This window comes from Stigmatopora nigra, chromosome 2 (assembly GCF_051989575.1).
Source record: "Stigmatopora nigra isolate UIUO_SnigA chromosome 2, RoL_Snig_1.1, whole genome shotgun sequence".
Taxonomy (NCBI): domain Eukaryota; kingdom Metazoa; phylum Chordata; class Actinopteri; order Syngnathiformes; family Syngnathidae; genus Stigmatopora; species Stigmatopora nigra.
The window spans coordinates 4,082,947-4,102,391 of NC_135509.1; the positions used below are offsets into that span (position 1 = coordinate 4,082,947).

At 40.3% G+C, this 19,445-nt stretch overlaps 2 protein-coding genes and 2 long non-coding RNA genes across 5 annotated transcripts; 1 reads left to right on the plus strand and 3 right to left on the minus strand.

Annotated features, from left to right (window-relative positions):
* Positions 1 to 750: 750 nt before the first annotated feature.
* Positions 751 to 10,173, minus strand: LOC144209329 (uncharacterized). The gene is made up of 4 exons (XR_013329084.1): positions 9,877 to 10,173; positions 7,674 to 7,724; positions 7,319 to 7,585; positions 751 to 1,084 (listed from the first exon to the last, which is right to left on the minus strand). It is a non-coding gene; the product is annotated as an uncharacterized LOC144209329 (long non-coding RNA).
* Positions 1,743 to 16,297, plus strand: LOC144209189 (sodium channel protein type 4 subunit alpha B-like). Of its 2 annotated transcripts, none has more exons than XM_077735435.1 (31): positions 1,743 to 2,058; positions 3,062 to 3,233; positions 4,626 to 4,760; positions 4,845 to 4,962; positions 5,738 to 5,828; positions 5,930 to 6,058; positions 6,134 to 6,216; positions 6,273 to 6,476; positions 6,559 to 6,622; positions 6,700 to 6,841; positions 6,921 to 7,121; positions 7,192 to 7,237; positions 7,355 to 7,575; positions 8,259 to 8,330; positions 8,403 to 8,480; positions 8,561 to 8,926; positions 9,005 to 9,200; positions 9,263 to 9,405; positions 9,494 to 9,563; positions 9,643 to 9,797; positions 9,899 to 10,072; positions 10,426 to 10,539; positions 10,612 to 10,893; positions 11,016 to 11,069; positions 11,623 to 11,764; positions 11,830 to 11,930; positions 12,031 to 12,301; positions 13,174 to 13,798; positions 13,955 to 14,099; positions 14,165 to 14,254; positions 14,347 to 16,297. In XM_077735435.1, the coding sequence occupies exons 1-31, from the start codon at positions 1,958 to 1,960 to the stop codon at positions 14,485 to 14,487; spliced, it is 4,926 nt and encodes a 1,641-aa protein (XP_077591561.1). In that variant the 5' UTR covers positions 1,743 to 1,957; the 3' UTR covers positions 14,488 to 16,297. The 2 variants fall into 2 exon arrangements, with proteins under 2 accessions (XP_077591561.1, XP_077591567.1); XM_077735441.1 differs by having other exon boundaries at positions 9,266 to 9,405.
* LOC144209337 (uncharacterized) lies at positions 11,211 to 14,510 on the minus strand. Its single transcript, XR_013329090.1, has 3 exons — positions 12,868 to 14,510; positions 12,363 to 12,462; positions 11,211 to 11,739 (listed from the first exon to the last, which is right to left on the minus strand). It is a non-coding gene; the product is annotated as an uncharacterized LOC144209337 (long non-coding RNA).
* Positions 15,450 to 19,033, minus strand: paqr8 (progestin and adipoQ receptor family member VIII). The gene is made up of 3 exons (XM_077735547.1): positions 18,821 to 19,033; positions 17,580 to 17,663; positions 15,450 to 17,406 (listed from the first exon to the last, which is right to left on the minus strand). The coding sequence occupies exon 3, from the start codon at positions 17,356 to 17,358 to the stop codon at positions 16,282 to 16,284; it is 1,077 nt and encodes a 358-aa protein (XP_077591673.1). The 5' UTR covers positions 17,359 to 17,406; positions 17,580 to 17,663; positions 18,821 to 19,033; the 3' UTR covers positions 15,450 to 16,281.
* Positions 19,034 to 19,445: the final 412 nt, after the last annotated feature.

A 19,445-nucleotide genomic window follows, 5' to 3' on the forward strand; every position in this document is an offset into this window, starting at 1 on the left:
ACCTGCAACCTTCCTTACTTCCACATTCCAAGGACTTTTGTCATGCTGGTGTATTTGAATGTTGCAATCATTTCTGACATTTACTATATGTATACCATAAAATACATAACATTCCTTTTCAATCCAACTATGTACTATATGATAGTGACATTATTTATACTCAAATACAATCAACTTCATAGAAATACAATACTTTTTTCGCTTATTGAGTAATTATCACTCTCAATTGTCTTCCGGCTATGTAGAAATACTTTCTAACATAGTTTTACAAACATGTTTGACCTGCTGGAAAGTAAATATGCTCTATGGTATAAACTATGGAGCGCAGACCAACTTAGACAAAGCAATTTAAAACAGATGTTTGACTAGAAAAGGACAATATTGACGTGTTTAAAGACCTGTAAGTGTAGCGCCATCTTTTGGTAGGGCATTAGTGTACTTGACCTCATTTTAAGCGGATGGAAGTGTGGAATGTAAGACATTCATTTCCATTCTTTTTCTTTTGCGCCTTTATTCTCATTGCAAGAAACTTTATGGGCCTCATTGCTTTCGCTTAGTTCACACCAAAAATATTTTTCTAGATTTAGATATAAAGTGGGGCAAATAAGTGTTTAATCAACCACCAATTGTGCAAGTTCTCCTAATGGAAAATATTTGAGAGGCCTGTAATTGTCAACAATGGTAAATCTCAACCATGAGAGACAGAATTTGAAAGTAAATCACATTGTTGGGTTTTTAAAGAATTTCCAATTTAGAGTGGAAAATAAATATTTGGTTGATACCAAAAGTGCATCTCAATACTTTGTTATGCATATAGTCTTTACAGTGTATGGCAAGGTTGTCAGACTCGGGTAAGTTCACGGGCCACATTAACGTCAACTCGGTTTCATGTGGGCCGGACCATTTTAGATATAATATTCAGCTTTTTAAATTTTTATAAATGGATTAAAAGAACTGGATGAATTTTCTGAACCGCTTTATCCTCACAAGACTCGCGGGGGATGCTGGACTAACCTAGATTTGACCCAAGGACCCCAGAGCTGTGACGCCGACATGCAAACCACTTGCACCACCGGTCCGCCGACTGTAAAAAATGTTTCACAAGGATTTTGAGTCAACACAAGAAGTCTATGACGTAACATCACAAAATAGAGGCAAATGGATTTGTTAAAACACCCCTCAACTTTCCTATTTAAAGTTATTCCAACTTGTGCATTATGCAAAACAACCACATCATCCCCCACATATATACACACATTACACTCATCACTAATGATGTCCACTTACCAAGAATTTTCTCATCATTTAAAAAACGATCACTAATGTCCTTGAGTGCAAATCGATTTATTTAACGCTAAATATGCTGGTCTTGTTCCCAGCCTCATACATCATAGTGGACACACACAAAAACACTTTTCCCATACACTTTACCCCTTAGTATGTGTGTGTGAGGGTCTTTAGGACTTTCTCTTCTCGAGTTATTACCTCTTTTGTGTTATACACAACCCCTATTTTTTTTTTTTTTTGGTCCATTTACCCAAAAGAAATCCTTCTCCTGTGGCCATGTCGAATAAGCTCTTTGTTCTTCCTATGGCATGCCTTGCAGCAAAGACAAATGGACAAAAGCTTTCAATTGGCGGGGAAAAAAAAAAAAAGAGTTCTTCTTTCTGCCAGATGTTTTTGGACAGTGGATTATTTCATTCCTGGAATTAAACTCATCAACAGGAAGTCTGCTCACAAGAAAGGGGGGGTTTATCCTAAGTTTGCTGAAAGGACATTCTGTGGCCAAATACCATTGAAGCATTCTCATAGAGCATTGGGACACCATCATAACAACTGGATATTTGACACTCCAGGCATAATCCAAGTGCAAAAGAAAAGAGAGTGAAGAGCTTGAGAAGCAGAAGCTATTGACTGAGCCAGTGTGAGCTACACAATACTACACTGCACGTCAGCCATGAAAGGAAAAAACACATTTTGGGATTTTTGGAGGAACCGACAGGAGCAAGAAGATCTTGCCAGGCGGGTCAGTCAACTGAAGCCTTTACCTTCTCAACTGTAAGTTCTGCATTCTCAATAATTGCTTTTTATCATGACCTTAATTGACTTTTTCCTTCTGCAACTGTTCAATGGCTGGCCATAGATCAACTTTCACAAATTCAAGGGATTTCTGCTAAAACAGAGTAGACCACACAAAGAAGTTTTAATGCATGTTTGCAGACTTAATCATGCATGTCTAATTTATATGGTGTTGTTGAATTGAAAGACTTAATCATCTATTCATTTATGCATTTTCCAAACTGCTTATCCTCACAAGTGTCTCAGAGGTTGCTGTAGCCTATCTCAGCTCATTATGGGGTCACCTTGGATTGGTGGGCAGCCAATTGCAGGGCACAAGGAGAAGGACAACCATTAATGCACACAATCATACCTAGATGGAATTTAGTGTGTCCAACCAGTCTGTTCTGCATGTTTTTGGAATGTGGGAGGAAACTGGAGTACCCATAGAAAACCCATGCAATCCAAAGGAGAATAGAGTTACCCTAAGCCACAAACTCAACACAGTGAGAACTAACCTTGGATTGAACCCACGACCTCAGAACTGTGAGGCTGGCACGCTAATCACAATTGTAGTAAATAAAAAACAGACTTAAGTGACAATATTTGAACAGGCTGCAAGGAACTTTGTCTCAGAAATGTAGGGCCCAGAGTAAAAAAAAAACCATTACCATAAAACAGAGGTTGGGAACCTTTTTGAGAGCCATAAACGATTCATATTTTCAAACATTATTCCTTAAGAGGCATCCTCCGAATTTAAAAGTAAAAATACATGAAAATGTGAGCATTTATTATTGATATCACCACTTTGAAAGAAAAGTCTGAATTCTTTTGAGAACATTATTTCAATGTATCAATGAGAGTATCCATGCAGAAGAGTCTAATGAAGAAAAAATATGATTTAAAAAGACACTAGAGATAGTTTTGGCGCCACAGTGCTGGTGGAATGATCCCATTGGAGAGCCATATACACCCCTAAAAGATATGTTCTTTCTCCTCACAGGGGAAAGTTGCTCGAGAACGATGTTGTCCGAGCACAGATGCCCAAAAGCAAGATGGTGGCCCTGCTGCCCCCTGTGGAAACGGAGGTTTTGCGGAAATTGACGACTGCCTCGCTGGAAGAGATCCATGAAATCAAAGGAAAGAATGGAACAGAAAGAAAAGATGACAACCTGGTAGGCTTGCGCTATGCTAATTGAGTCTTTTTGTGTTAATTTGTGATGCTGGAAAGGCCAATTATGTTTTGCAACATGTACAACAGCCCATTTTCTGTCTGGACAAAGATCTGAAAAGGATGAGGAAGAATATTCTCAAGAACTAGTATGGTCTTTGTTCACATGGCTTCCGTTCAAGTGAGAGAAATGAGTTGGGGACTTGTTGTCCCATTACAATGCATGTATCTGTACTCTTTCTCTCATCCTCTTAATTTGAATCAATTCAAATGCCAAGATCACTTTTGGCCATCATCTTAATGAAAAAAAAATGCACTGTTGGTTTTAAAAATTCCTCTGGGTTTCAACTGCACACAAATCCTCAGCTTTCTTTCTTTCTTCTCATGATTTTTCCTTTTTTATTGCGGTCTCTAAGATATACGAGCACCAGCTGTATTTCGCAATGTGAATATTTAATGTGTGGGTCTCTTCCAGCGTTATGTAAGTCCCCCAAGGCCTCTGCTTCCAGGAAAGAAAAAAAACTAGGAGTCAGTCTTGCTTCAGATATTTTTTAAGCCACCGGAAAAGGCCTTGCAGGCCTTGACGACCCACCACTGTTTTCGCATCTTATCTTCCTCCCAATTTAATGTTAAGCACGCTGGTTATATGCATAGTCCCACAGTTAACTTTTGTATGTAAGAAAAATACTAAATTAGAGGTATTTTGCTGCCACGAAAACAGAGGCACTCATTCACAGAATATTGAAAGTCAGTATTATTTTTTTAATCTTTATCTAACAACGTTTCCTTTTTCTACTGCCTGTTTTTAATAGGATGATGGGAGTTAATTATGTCAATTGGAAGCTACACTTTGCTTGTATGTGAAGAAAAATGTGTTTTATCACAGACACAAAGTTGACTTTAATGCACAATGGAATACTGGTGAATGAAGATTTTAAATAGTCTTTGAATTTGCAAAAACTGAAATATGTTCATTGCTCATGTGTACTCGCACCGCCACAATTGCCACCCGTCTTCCATATTTTCTTGCAAAAAGCCGTATTTGTGACAAAAAATGATGACTGAATTACTATGTTAGTTATTTTCTGTTTTGCAGTAAGAAAACAAACATTACTGGATGAATTACTAACTTCCTTATGATATAGAACCTAAATATGTGCTTTTGATTCATACAGTATCTCAGAAATAACACCGATGATTTTTCTCAAGATTTTCCCTTCAAAGTAACACATTTGTACTCCCAATTGAAACCATGAATATGAAGGTGAAAATTGTGCATCAAGGGTTGGCTCATACGAGAGCAATTGTTAAACTCAACAATTTTAAGGGTGCGGTTTATATGCGACAAAATACGTTATGTTTTTGTTATCTGATTGGGCCGTTGACTGATTGACAGGGAGCTGAAAAGCTGGGGAAGCCAAATGAGGACATGGAGAGTGGGAAGCCCCTTCCATTCATCTTTGGGGAGCCAGCCCCCGAGTTTGTGAACACGCCTCTGGAAGAGCTTGATCCCTTCTACCAATCACAGAAGGTCTCTGTATACAGTGCTTCAGTCGCCGCTGCTTTGCTCTGTCACTTTTCTTCCCTGACCTTTGACCCTTTGTCTTCTCTACAGACATTCGTCGTTTTGGATAAAGGAAATATCATGCACAGATTTAATGCTGATCGTGCTTGCTGTGTGCTAAGCCCTTTCAATTTCTCGAGGACCACTGCCATTAAGATCCTCCTGAACTCATATCTTTGGAGAAACATAGAGATGCATGCAACTTTTAAACATTGTTATGAATCCGCAAGCTGAACACAGACTTAGAGGCAATAAGTAAATTGTATAGTACTATATTTCTTAGACCGGAGTATCCAACCACAACAAATTATGACTCACACAATGGTAAGCGAAGCAATAATGTGACAACAGCAGATAATGACAGACGTCCTTAAATACCAAGGGCTCCTAATGCTCCACTGATATTTATTGCACAGCACCAATCATGAAGGTCAACCAAATGTTAAAATCAAAACAGAATAAATGAAAACTCCCCAAAAAATAATTGTGCCCTTCAAATACCATTAGCATGAGCATCCTTGCAATACACTACTGTACTTAGCCCACCATAACATGGGTTCTAAATACTGACTGAGATACTAGTTCCATAGTTTTATTGAATCAAAATAGAATACCAAAAGACTTTTACATATTTAAAGGGAAAAATATCTATCATCTCATTTTATGAAAAACAAAATACACTATAGGAGAATAATTTGGGTTCGAGTAGAAATACTTGCTTGTGCCCTGTATTGACCCATTGACATCATCCATTGAATTAGAGTGAGCCTGTTTACAACTGCTGCAACTCATAGCACACTTTGAGAGTCACCTAACTACAATATGTATGGGTATGAATCTTTTTCCAACTGTATTATACAGCCAACAATAGATATATGCTTATCCCTGTCTTAATAGTTAACATGTTTAACATGATAACATGTTTTTTTCCTCAACAAACTTCACATTTTTCCGTGCACTCATCCTGCTCACAGTATTGACCAATTGCGTGTTCATGACATTGACTGAACCTCCGGAGTGGAGCAAGTTTCTCAAGTGAGTTCAAGACCAAAATTTACAGTCCCTAAGTCAGTTTGATAATATTAAGAAGAATACAAAGAAATTCCACCAAACGAGAATTTTGTTTCATTGAACAGATACGCTTTTATAGCCATCTACACACTTGAGGTGCTTGTAAAAATTGCCGCTCGAGGATTCTGCGTTGGTCATTTCACCTTCCTCTGGGATCCCTGTAACTGGTTGGACTTGCTGATCATCTGCACGGCGTAATGCGAATCCGCACCATCACATTCATGATGACCGTGAATGGAAGATGGTACACAGTTTGCTCTGTTTTTCAGATACATGATACAAGTGGTGGATTTACCCGGTCTATCTGCTTTCCAAGTACTTCCAGCATTGAAGATCATCACAGTGATGCCGGGTGAGTGCTCGTGTTTGTACGCGTAAACAAATGCCTGAGTTTTATGACCACATTAGGTTTGAGGAGGAACTTCGGGGATCTGCGGCACTCAGTGAAGAAGATGGGCCATGTCGTGGCACTGACCCTGGTCACCCTCATTGTCCTGGCCACCCTTGCAATGCACAATTTCATGGGTTCCTTGAGGCAAAAATGTGTGCTTATGATGCCTGCCAACTACTCGCTGGAAAACGTAACTTTTCATGAGCACATCAGCAACCACGGTATAAACCGCATCCTTGATTTGGCTCCATTACGTGTCCCTTAACGTTTCGTAAATGTGATGTACGTGTATGTTCCTGATAGTCAACCATTTCCATCGGCCCGGAGAACTCGATGCTCTGTTGTGCGGAAATCGTTCTGATTCCGGGTACGTGTACGCCCTCACACTGTCTCGGACTACGTAATTGAGCACCGGCAAAGACGTGGTGATGTTGAACTTTTTAGGATCTGTCCTGAGGGTTACGGATGTCTGAGGGTGGGGTCGAATCCGAATTATGGCTTCACGAACTATGATTCCTTCGGTTGGGCTTTCCTAGCTATGATACGATTGGCGACTCTGGATTTTTGGGAGAACCTTTACGGAATGGTAAGCAAAAATCTGTCTCCGGATAGGATCTGCGCTTAGATTTGTCTATGACACTCAGTCCACCCGTTTGTCTACGCAGGTGATGCGCTCAGCTGGTCGAGGGTACACCGTCTACTTTGTACTCGACCTGGTGCTTGGCTCTTTTTGCCTAGGCAGTTTAATTGTGGCGGTGGTTGCCGCGGCGTACGTGGAGCGAAAGCAGGCCCTCATGGTCGAGGACAAACGGAAGGACAAAGAGTACACGTACATATCCCAAATGTTGAAGAAGAAAGAGAAGGAGGTCAGACGACACGCTACTTAATATCATGTTCTGGAGACAGTTCGACTGATACCAATTTGTGTCTGTGTAGGCGGCTGGCAGCACCGAAACGGAGCATTCGTCAGCAGCCGAGGAAGGTGTTTTTACTCATTCACAAACCCGTACACAGAGTATATAACATGACACGAAGCGGTCAAAAATTAGGATAGGCACTGTACCTCTTGTGCTGAAGCGGTGTTTGACTCTATTTTCAGAAAAGCCACATCAAACGTGCTGCTCCATTTTCACCAATATTTTCCTCAAATGGTCCTGCTGCAGCCAATTCCGGGCTAAACAGTGTCTTCATCGCTTTGTCATGGACCCATTCTTCGATTTTTTTGTTGTGATCTGCATTGTGCTGAACATCATTTTTATGGCCATGGAGCATTTTCCGATGTCAGCAGAGTTTGAAGTACTGCTCACCATCGCAAACCTGGTCAGTGATTCTGTGATGAGAGAAAATGATAAGGAAATCATTTATAAATGCATTAAAATGAACAACAAGCATGCATATATATGTATAAATATACATACATCCATATATGTCCATATCCTCTCAAATATACGGCTGGCACTCCAGGGGTTCTGTTTTTGGAAAATGTCTAAGTTAAAAATCAAGGTCTAGAGCACAGGTGTCATACAAAGGGCCAAGTGGGCGCAGGTTTTCCTCCCTACTGAAACAGCTCAGACAGTTAGGCCAATGAGGAAGTCTGATGAAGAAGGAGCATCTGAGTTCAATCAAGTGATTAGAGTTGTAAGAGAACAGATTGGTGAAAATGTGTTTTCTTGGTGGGTTGGAACCAAAACCCTTACCCACTTGGCCCTTCCTGGAATGAGTTTGACAACTATGATCTAGAGCAGGGGTGCCCAACTCCGGTCCTCAAGAGCCCCTATCCAATGATTTCCATATCCCCCTCCTCTACGACACCTGAATCAAATGATCAACTCATCAGCCAGCCGCCCAGAAGCTTTATACCGATCCTGATAATTTGAATCAGGTGTGTTGGTGGAGGGAGACATGGAAACAGACTGAATAGGGTCTCTTGAGGAACGGTGTTGACCACCCCTGATCTAGAATAATCCTTGAACTCTTACAATTTTGCTGTTCCTCTCTCTCAGGTCTTCACAGTAATCTTTGCAGTGGAGGTGACCCTCAGATTTCTTGCCATGGGTCCCTACTGCTATTATCAGGTGACGGTTGTAAATTTCATTTATTTGATCTTACAACAAGTCACAAATCTGATACACTTATCACAATTTCAGGTTCGGTGGAACATCTTTGACAGCGTCATTCTTTTCCTCTTTCTGCTTGACTTCGTACTGGGAGACTTTTATCGAATAGTAAGAATAATCCGTTGAATTGTCCTTCCGATTTCCTCCAAGCAGGATCAATAAAGCATCCACCTATACTGCCTTTTCAGACCTATTTGTTGAGAGTATTGAGGTTGGCCAGGTGGTGGCCTTCTTTCAACGCTTTGCTAAAGCTCATCGCAAAGTTGTTTGGGTCCGCGAGACACTCAGCTCTGCTCCTGGCAGTCATCACCTTTACCTTTGCTGTGGTTGGATTACACCTCTTTGGAAATGACTACAAAGAAAATGTGTGTCACATCTCCCAAGATTGCTCCCTACCTCGCTGGCACATGACCGATTTCTTCCACGCCATTCTTTTAATCTTCCGAGCGCTTTGCGGGGAATGGATCGAGACGGCCTGGGATTGCATGCAGGTGGCGGGTCAGCCCACGTGCCTCGTGTTCTACACAGTGGTGGTGGTTTTGGGAAAGCTGATGGTGAGGGAATGACTGAGCTGAACAATTTGAGCTATTTTTTATTTGAATTTGATTGACCTTGTACTAATCTCCATGTAGGTGTTGCATCTATTCCTGGCCTTATTGATGAATGGAGATCATCATGCTAATTCACAAGGAGAAGGACAAAAGAATCTGAAAGCAGCCTGGAATCGGATCAGGATCGCTATGATTGGGCTAAAGTCGCAGATCTTGGAGTGCATAGGAAATCAGACAGGATGGAAAAGCCAATCAAAAATCCAACTAAATGCTCTTGGTAGGAGTTCATTGCAATAGCTACCACCTTGATAGGCCTTCTTGTAACAGAATGTCTATTAGCAGGCACAGAACTCAAGGGGGATGACAGTACCCAGGAGTTTTTGGCACTCAGTTTCGTAAGCTCAGAAATGGTTGCATCCGAGGTCAAGGACCTTGGCTCTCATGAAATCTACAAGGTTGACAGCCAAGTAAAGGATTCACAAGTAAGCCGCTTGGATTGTTTCCAATATATAAACTGTAAAAGCTACCTACATAGTATGTGTTAACAAATATGGCATCTTGTTTTGCTAGAACGGAAAATCTTTAGTGCGCACGCAAAAGCCTATTGAGGAAAACGTACCCGACAAGTGCTTCAGTGACCGTATGTACATACGTAGAAAACAATTGCCAGCATTTCAAAACAGTAGCCAAATATATCCTTGTTGCGGGTGTGTTTTCAGACTGTTATGAGTGCTGCACAGTCTTAAACATGGAGTCTTGTCCTGCCGGACTCAGAATTTGGACCAAAGTGAGGGGAGCATGTGTCTCAGTAGTTGAAAACAAATATTTCCAAGCCTTCATTACATTTGTTGTCCTGCTGAGCAGTGCAACTCTGGCAAGTATTGGGATCAACGTTTAGGGTGTAATGGTTTAAGTCTGCCTTAGATGTATGGTTATTTTGAAATGGTACTGACTGAAAATATGTTGTGAGAACAGGCCGTTGAAGACATCCATCTGGAGAATCGATTGCTGCTCAAGAGCATTTTGGAGTACGCTGAGTTGGTGTTCACGTGCGTCTTTGTGGTAGAGATGCTTCTGAGGTTCTTCGCCGACGGATTTAAAAAGTACTTTACCAACGCTTGGTGTTGGCTGGACTTCTTCGTTGTGATTGTAAGTCATTTACCGTGTTGAGTTAGTTTCCGGCCTGGGGCCCACATTGACTTTAAAATTTTGAAAGATGGGCTGGGTCAGCACAAGATACGATACATATAAAAAACTGCATCTGAAACATAAACAGAAACAAATCACTAAAGTATTAACACTCATCACTCATCATTAAAGTAAAAAGTATAAAGTACAAAGTAAAGTAAAAAGGAATGTATTAAGAAATATTAAAATGTAATTTAAAAAAGATAGGCGTTTGTAAATTGAGTCCCTTCTAAACAGTCATAATTCTAAAGAAGCTTGATTGGACAAAATTGACTTGTGCAAAGATTGCTCAAATGCTTGTCATCATCCACCAGATCTCTCTGCTTTACACGGTCCCCACTTTCATGGGAAATTCCCAAATGCCGGCCGTAGAGTCCCTGAGAACTCTACGACCTTTGAGGCTCTTATCCCGCTTTGAAGGCCTGAAGGTGAGTAAAAGCAGAGCCCATCTCAGCCTCACCGACTTAATCGTTGACAACTTTTTTTTCACTCATTCGCAGGTTGTAACAACAACTCTCTTTGGAGCAATCCCGTCCATCTTGGACGTGCTCCTTTCCTGTCTGACACTCTGGTTGATATTCAGCATTATGGGAGTGAATTTGTTTGCAGGAAAACATTTTCACTGCATCAACAGCACATCCGAAGAGATAATTTCCTCTATAGAAATCAACAACAAGTCTCAGTGTTACGAACTGATGGAAGACTACCCTGAAATCCACTGGACTAATACTAAAATCAATTTTGATAATGTGCCCAATGGTTACCTGGCACTTCTACAAGTGGTCAGTTTGAAGTCTTCAACATCTACACTGCATATCATTACATCCATTTGGGTTAACATAAACTAGATATATGAATAGACAAAAACTTTTCTTGGCTAACTGATGTTGTACTCTTTTATCAGGCAACCTTTAAAGGCTGGATGGATCTCATGTATGCAGCATCAGACAGCAAACTAGTAAGTGGTGGTCCTAAAAAACAAAAAACTGACTCCATCTTTCAATCGCTAACCAAGATTTGATTATTCCCTTATACACCCCAAGACACACTCACTCGCACACATCCCTACACGCACCTCCACATGCAAACTAATACCCACCAAAGTAATATGTGCTTTATACTGGAAACAAGTCACGCCTGCTCCATTGCTAGTGTGACATGAATGATGAAAAGTGAGTAATCAGTCGGTAAAATGTAATGGTTGGACTTGGCAATCGGTGAAAAAGCCCAAATAAGCAACTTGTCCCAGAAAAGAATTGACAAAACTGTAGTCTCCATCTGGCTGTGTTTGAAGGAGATTTTTTTAAAGGCTCTCAATCCCAACAATTATACAAATCCTACATCTTCCCACATCAACAGAAAGCACAGATTTATTTGTTGGGTATGAACATGCGCTATAGAGATCATACTAAGGTGCTAACAATGCCCGATGGTTTACGAACATTTCAAAAGAACTTGACAGACAGAATAAACATGCGTGTTTCTATGTTCTCGCTCGTACTTGCCCATAGGTTGAAACACAGCCGGAGTATGAGGCCAATATGTACAACTACCTCTACTTTGTGATTTTTATCATCTTTGGATCCTTCATCACCTTCAACTTCTTGATCGGCGCCATCATTGAGTACCTACGGCAGCAAAAAGCCAAGATAGGTTTATTAGTTACTTCCTTCTTGTCGGCTTGTACTTATTTAAGATTTCTTATGTCTTTTACTTAGGTGGAACTGGTCTTTTCATGACAAGGCACCAGATAAAATGCTACAATTCCATCAAGTGCTTAAGCCTTAAGGGGACCTGGAGGTCTGCTCCCCGACCAGAAGTCAGTTCAACTTCTGCTCTACTTAAACAAAGTTGTTAATGACCATCTTTGGAGTTTGAAGCATTTTTCTGATGCTTTTCACTCTTTTTTTCCTCCTCAGAATAAAATTCAGGGGCTGCTTTTTGACCTCGTGACCAAACCCTGTTTTGATATGGTCTTCATGGTGTTCGCTTGCCTTCAAGTGCTTGTTTTGGCGGTGGAAACATATGACCAAAGCCATCAGAAGGAGGAGATTTTATTCTGGATGCACTTTATTATCATCGTCATCTTCACCGTGGAGTGTATCGTGAAGATCATTGCACTCCGAAAGCACTACTTCTCATTTCGATGGAACGTCTTTGACTTTGTACTGGTTATCCTCTTCATTTTGGGTGAGTCAGACAAATCTCTTGGCATACAAATGTATAGTATACATTTTAAATGTATACTTACCTAGATGGTGTGCAGATGGATCATGTTTAACTTCCAAAGACCCAAACTCTTGCAAGGCATGCATTATTGCTTTCTCTCTGATATTTTGGCTGATTGGAACCTGATGAGTGTAAAAACAAAGAATTATCTTTTTACATGATGTAGTTTCTGAGAAAAATAATGTCCATAGCATAAGTGGACGCCAGGCCCTTGTAGTCCAAAATTTAACATTGTAGTCTTTGACAACTCAAAATGTGATGTCCACACATGTGGACGCCAGGTGATAGGACGTTAAGCCTACTGGCTGATAAATCATAGATGAGAGCAATTGGAGTAATTAATTAGAAAATTTAAGGGGGTTAGTAGTAATTTAAGACAGGAAGACTATTGGGACCTGTACTGCACTTGGGTTGAAGCCACTTGGGGAAAAAATGCATCCAAAATAGAGATCTTTCTTAAGTTTGTAGCTGCAGAAGTAAAGACGGCAATCTAGTGCACTAAGAGTGATCCTACTCATCAGAATCACCATCATCCTCTTGGTTTAGAAGCAGTCTCTCCTAATATAAAAAAGCCACCACAACAACAGTAGGGCATTATCTGTAAGTAGAGAGAGTCAACAAGTCACGTGCAGTTATAAAAGTAGTGCATAGCAATGACAGGAGTTCAAGTGTAAAAAAAACTGTCCAAACATAAATTAACGGGAAGTTAAGAACAGTGGTGCGGCGATAGTAGTGCGAAACTGACCGAAGAATAAAATGTTCACCAAGTAGGTCGATCCTAATTATGATTTGGATATATTGTGCAGTAATACAACCTTTGATTTTACTTTCAGGAATTTTCATACAAGATCTAATGGAAAAGTACTTCATCTACACAGGCGCACTCTTCAGCATCATCCGATTCACTCGTGTCTGCCGAATCCTTCACTTCCTTCGTATTGCCAATGGCGTACGAAGACTGATCCGTGTTTTGATGAGGTCGCTTCCAGCACTCTTTAACATTGGGCTCTTCTTCTCCCTCATCACATTTACCTACTGCGTCTTTGGAATGAAAAACTTTGCTTTTGTGAAGAACGGAGCCATGCTGGATGACATGTTTAACTTTCAGACCTTTTCGAACAGTCTGCTGTGCATGTTTGCTATCACTACGTCAGCCGGTTGGGACGGTTTGCTCTTTCCTGTCATGAACGTGTATCCGGACTGCGATCCCCAGGCGGAAAATGCCGGAACGTCTGTCCGGGGAGACTGTGGGAAGCCGGTGTTGGGTGTCCTCTTCTTCGCCTCCTTCGTTATCCTTTCATTATTGGTGACAGTCAACATGTACATTGTGGTCCTTTTGGAAAAATTTGAGATGGCGGACGAGGAAGCCACTGACGAGCTCGACCAGTGCGACTTTGAAATGTTTTACGAAACCTGGGAAAGTTTCGATCTGCAAGCGTCCCACTTAATTCACTCCAGGTGAGTTAGAACGGACCCTTCCTTTGAGGTTGACCTTCTGGTTAACCTCAAATCTCTTCCATCTCTCCTCATGGAGCGTGGATCAGGGCAGACCTTCAACTCAATTGTGTTTGCTTTCACTAATAATTCTGCAATACATTCTTTTTCCAATATCAGCCAGCTGTCCGATTTCTGTGACAATCTGAACGAGCCACTACGGATCGCCAAACCCAACAGGGTCAAAATCACTAGTATGGATTTGCCACTGGTTGCTGGGGACAGCGTCTACTGCGTGGACCTCCTAGTAGCCCTTGTCATTCAGGTCATTTCTGAAATATATGCTCATCATTAATTCTGTGCAGCCCTAGCAATTATATGTGTGTACAGGCACGGGGAATTTCAGGAGAACTTGAAAAGACAGATCTCAAAACCAGCATGGAAAAAAAGTTCCTGGCTCGCACCACTGGCCAAGTCGAGGTCAGTTCTCCTCTTTCGGGGGTCTGACATGACTTCCTTGTTGCTTTGTCGGTGACCCGAACTTTTAAAATTGAACACCCTGTCACCCACAGGGCGCCACTGAGCCGATTAGCAGCACTTTGAGAAGGAAGCAGGAAGACGTGGCCGCGGCTGTCATCCAGAAAGCATACAGGAGACATGTGGCGCAAGCTCCAGCTCCTACAGGACAATCCATTGGTCATGGAAACAAATAGGAAAAGCGGTCGTAGGGGCAGTCTGCCTTTTTGGCAAAGTGCAGCGTCGAGCAAACAGAAGCTGTGGTCCGATTGCACCCTTTTCTTCATTCATGAAGTTCTTTCCTTTATAATTGCAAAAATATTACTATGTAGAACTTCAATTAGTATATTAACAGCTGTAACTACGCTAACTAACCCAATTGACAGAAAGATAGTCTGCTTTGAAGCTATAAGCACCTACTATAGAATGGAGACCAGGAGTCTCAAACTTGAGGCCAGTGGACCAATTTTGCTCCACTTCCTTGGCATCTTAACCAAGTTAATGTTTTAGGGTTTTCTGCAGTGTCATTGTCCTAGGAATTCACTTGTTTTTGATTTGCTTTCCGTATTAGCTAGCCTTCACAGCTCAGGATCCTGAAAGATTCTACAGAGATTTTACATTATGATTTTTTTAACTAAAAACACAGAAAAAAATGATTAAAAAATAACAATTATTGATTTAAAAAGGGGGAAAACAGGAAATTTAACATACATCGATACTTTTAATTTTAATTTGATCCTAAAACAGAAATTCGACACATGATTTACTTTCCCTGGGCCACACAAAATGATGCGGAGGGCCAGATTTGGCCCTGGGGCCGCCACTTTGACACAGGTGGGCTACACTGATAGAAAGTCTGCATAGTCAAGAAGTTTTAATACAATGATGCTGTAATTATATTTTGTGTATGTCATTTGATCACATTTGGTTTATATTTTCTATCCAACCTATCCTCACGAGTGAAAACCGGGGAAAACCTTAGACTGGTCGTCATCTTACATTCTTCAAATGATAAATCAGTGCGTTTAATGAACTTAACAGGCACATTTTTTAATGTATGGCGGAAACAGACTACCCTGAGAAAAGCATATCAAGGCCGTATTTGAAAATACTCCCTCATACCTACGAGGTAGATGTTCTAATTACTGACGCACTGCGCTGCTGATTGTATTTTATTTCTTTTTATTCTCAAACAGTAATATGTACTCCATTTACAGACTTTTAATTCAAATTGAGCACAATTGAGGTTCATGTGTGGCTTGTTGGGAATTTTGATAGTCCACCACTTAAATGTCGCCTTGAAATTAAAATATAGGAATTTGTGTGGAATTCACAACTTTTTGTTTAAAACAGGATAGTTCGAAAAAAGTAGATGGATGAATTATTTTAAATTTTGAAACATAGTAAAAACGTGAGCAACAAAGTTAGTGATTTTTATGGCAGCAGGAGCAAAAGTTCAATGAGGAAAGTTGAGGGGAGGAATTTGTGATTCTGCACTGCAATATGCCAATTATTTTTGCCTGAATCAGATGTGAAATGTTTTCAGTATTTCAAATAAACATTCACAAAGTTTGAACTTTGCTTTTGTCACAATTATAAGGAAAATTGACTGTGTCAATCCCCGTAGACAGAATCTTGTTTAATAAATTGAGAAATTAAATTTAATTTTCTAATATGTAATTATGGAAATAATAAGATACATCAATAAAAGCCAGTATTCTCTATGAGGTGGCCGCTTAACATTAGTGGTACTTTTTAGACCAATCAAATGTGAGTATCCCAAATTACCCACCTTTTCATGTGACCTCATAAATACCCATTGTTAAAGTCCCCTGTGCGCAAGTCAATGTGTATTTTTGTGAGTATAATTGAAATCTCAAAATGATTGTGTCCGGATTGGTGCTTTTTTATGTGTTGAAACATTATTTTGTCCATTATTACTGGTCTAAGAAATTCTCAATTTTCATACATAAATACATTAAACATCTGTCTTAATTGTCTCTCTTATATTGCCCTTTCAGATGTTTCTGTTTGTGCCTCATTGTTATAAGTGCTGTCAAAATACAACACAGGAACAGCGTGGGGAATGATATAGCAGCACACAACAATTGATTCTCACCAAATGTCTCTACTATGGTATCCCTCCGCCTAACATAGTCATAGAAGAAAGCTTCAAGTTGAAACAGTGTACACATAGACAAAAACAAGTGAAATATCTGGTGTCCTTGTCCCAGAAAATCACATTGGCCTGGAAAATAGCGCTCAGGTATTGGACAAGAGAAAAAGATTGCGCTCAAAAGAAATGAGATGATCTGGAGGGCATAAAAAGGCAGTGCAGGGTCCTCCATCCAGGCCGCGGTTGACAGCCTGTGTATCACGGGACTAATGTCCAAAAGATATGCCAATGTGGCGGGGATCAGCTGACAGAGTTTACGACCCACTGGATATGGCCGTCGATATTTGCATTTTGCGAAACAGCAGCCAGCGCAGGAAAGCCATCCCAAAAAAGCAGCACCTGGCAGGAACCTTGAGCCAAAACAGCTGTCTCTCCAAGCTGGCTCGGATGTGTAAAAATAATGTCCAAGAGAACATCCGTACTGATAAACAGCCACACCCACATAGTCCATGAAAAACAAGAAGTAATGTGCATGTTCAGAATGAGACTGAAAGAGATGAGCTGCAGCACTGAGAAACAAATACATAAGCGAAGATACAAAAAAGAGCCATAAAGGTAGAGAAGCTAATGTTGAGGTGTATCCCACGGTACCCGTGTCAGCCCACCAGCGGTGTAAAAGCACAAAAGCTGCTAGCAAGTGAGTCCACACATTGAGGGATTCATTGTGCCTCTGAAAGAGGCTCAAGAGGTAACAATGCCACTTTTGATAGACAGGACGGTACCCAGAGAAGATATAAGGTTCCCGGAACAAGCTGGGGACTTGAGAGGAAACTACAGTAGGGCTGGGTAGCACCAAAGAGGGAGAAAACAGGTTGGAAAGTTTGGGGAGTTGGCCGATGTGATCTGCGTTTGGGATCAAGCTACTGAGTCGATGTAGAAAGTCTTCTGACATTCTCGGTTGGGCAGATGAAAGATACCAAACTAGGAAATGTGGATCACACTGAAAGACAAAAAAACAAGGATTCAACTGTGATTTAAGTGTGTTTAGATCAGGGGTGGTTCTCGGGCTCTTGATTTAACGTGGGCCGGATGATTTTAGATATAATATTTAGATTTTTTTTGTTTAATAAATGGATTAAACGGACATTAAGAATAGAGGACAATAACTTATACCTGTGCTGATATTAGCTTGGTTTTGGCATTATCATATTCCACCACCTCCAGTTGTCTAAAGCAGTCAATTTTTGTGCTGCCCTCCTGCAAGAGAAAAAAATAGGTGACACATTTATCTACTTTCATTGTTCCATTTGTTGACATATCTCATTCCAACTGATACGGTCAATGAAACTTGTCTTTTGCTGTTTATGGTGGTATTATTTGAAAGTTGAAAAATCAGAACTCAATCAGGAAGGTGTAACCATAAAACCTGATAAAGGAAAAAATGCATGGACGTAATCCTCAATCTAAACATTCCTCAGTTGGTTGCTTCTGTGATTATTAACTCAAGCCTGACGCAATATTACCCAAGATTTTTGTTTTGTTTCACAAAGAATTTCTTCATGGGATTTTAAGAGTAATGGAAAGTTGGCCAGTGAGTGAGTGAGTCTGTACCATGTGGCAGTCCTTAAACCATATAAACAACAATTTCCCTCCCACTCCGACAATAAACGCACTTCACTCTACTGACCTCACTTGGACAACTTATTTATTGACATATTTGTCCATCTGCTGTTATTTGTGCACTATTTGACGAAAGGCTTTAAATCTCATCTACTGGTATAATGACAATAAAAGGAATCATTTTAATTCAATAAACCAGAAAGAGTGGAAATCTCAAGTTGGGAGGATCACAGTAGCCTTGACAAATGCAGCAATTAAAATATGCTGTCAAACCTGTACATGAGCATCACATACTTGGTATACTACTGCTAGGAGGTAAATATAGTAATCCCTTGAATTTTGCGGTTAAAGTAGACCAGACATGGCCACGATAAACAAAAAAAACAAAGTAGGATCACCCCTATTAAAACTACCTTTTTTTCCCTTCAGTACTGACTCCTAGAAGCAAGTGGAAAACAGGGGAGTGGCTCTTGCTTGTGAGTCTCAGTGTGGATTTTCACATTTGTACTAATTTACAACAACAAAAAATTCCCCCAGAAAAAAATCCGCGGTGTAGTGAAGTCACGATATTCGAGGGATTACTGTAGTCATAGCAAACCCAAACATTCTAGGCTAATCAAACACGGTTTTTTTTACAAACATCAGTTGTTACCCTATAATTTATGGAATTGAATTGCCTGGTAACAAATGGTGGTGACAGAAAATCTATACAATATGGACTAAAGCTATGCAGGCAAATTAGAAAATGACTGAGAAACATTTTTTTGTGACAAACTTAAATGGTTTAAGCTCACCTGTGCTTTTCAATGGAACGCGTTTTTGTCCTCCTAGAGATGCAGAGGAAGAGGCAAGACAAGTTAAAAGTACACTTGCTTGCCTCATACAGAAGCTTCGCAGTTTAAAATTCACATGTGGAGGTTTTATTGGACACCAGCGAAGGAAAGGGGCTAACAAGTTAAGAACGCAGCTGACCTAGAAGTTAGTGGGCGGCGTTAAAGTGGACAGAAACGCCCCGAAATTTATGTTTTGAGTTCTGACATTGTCAAATTATATCCTCACTTTTAACATATGGAGCCATATATATAAGGTTATTGTCCTGTACTATGCATTTTCAGAAATTAATGTGTTACTCATCCCGATTTTTAAGACTATAAAAGGAGTGGATGACATCACTGAGTGTCAAAACAAATCAGTGGTTCTTGAACTTTTTTCATAAATTAAGGGATGCAAACTTAGATAAATAATAGAAGAGATGCCCATTTAAGTTTTATTATTATTGTTTTTAAATAAACTGCATATAAATATGTAGGTTGCCATCTTGTGGACAGTAATTTCGCTTCCTGGTTTACTTTCGCGGGAGTTTTGCGAGGGGCTGGTCAACGTGGAGATACACTAGTTCTTATTGGATCGATGGCATGA

What these genes read in the sequence shown, in the direction of transcription:
- LOC144209189 (XM_077735435.1), top strand. Translation starts at nt 1,958, where the DNA reads ATGAAAGGAAAAAACACATTTTGGGATTTTTGGAGGAACCGACAGGAG. An exon ending in CCTTCTACCAATCACAGAAG is followed by an intron (nt 4,761 to 4,844) that starts GTCTCTGTATAC and finishes TCTTCTCTACAG; the next exon opens with ACATTCGTCGTTTTGGATAA. An exon ending in GGTCTGCTCCCCGACCAGAA is followed by an intron (nt 11,931 to 12,030) that starts GTCAGTTCAACT and finishes TTTCCTCCTCAG; the next exon opens with AATAAAATTCAGGGGCTGCT.
- paqr8 (XM_077735547.1), bottom strand. Translation starts at nt 17,358, where the DNA reads ATGTCAGAAGACTTTCTACATCGACTCAGTAGCTTGATCCCAAACGCA.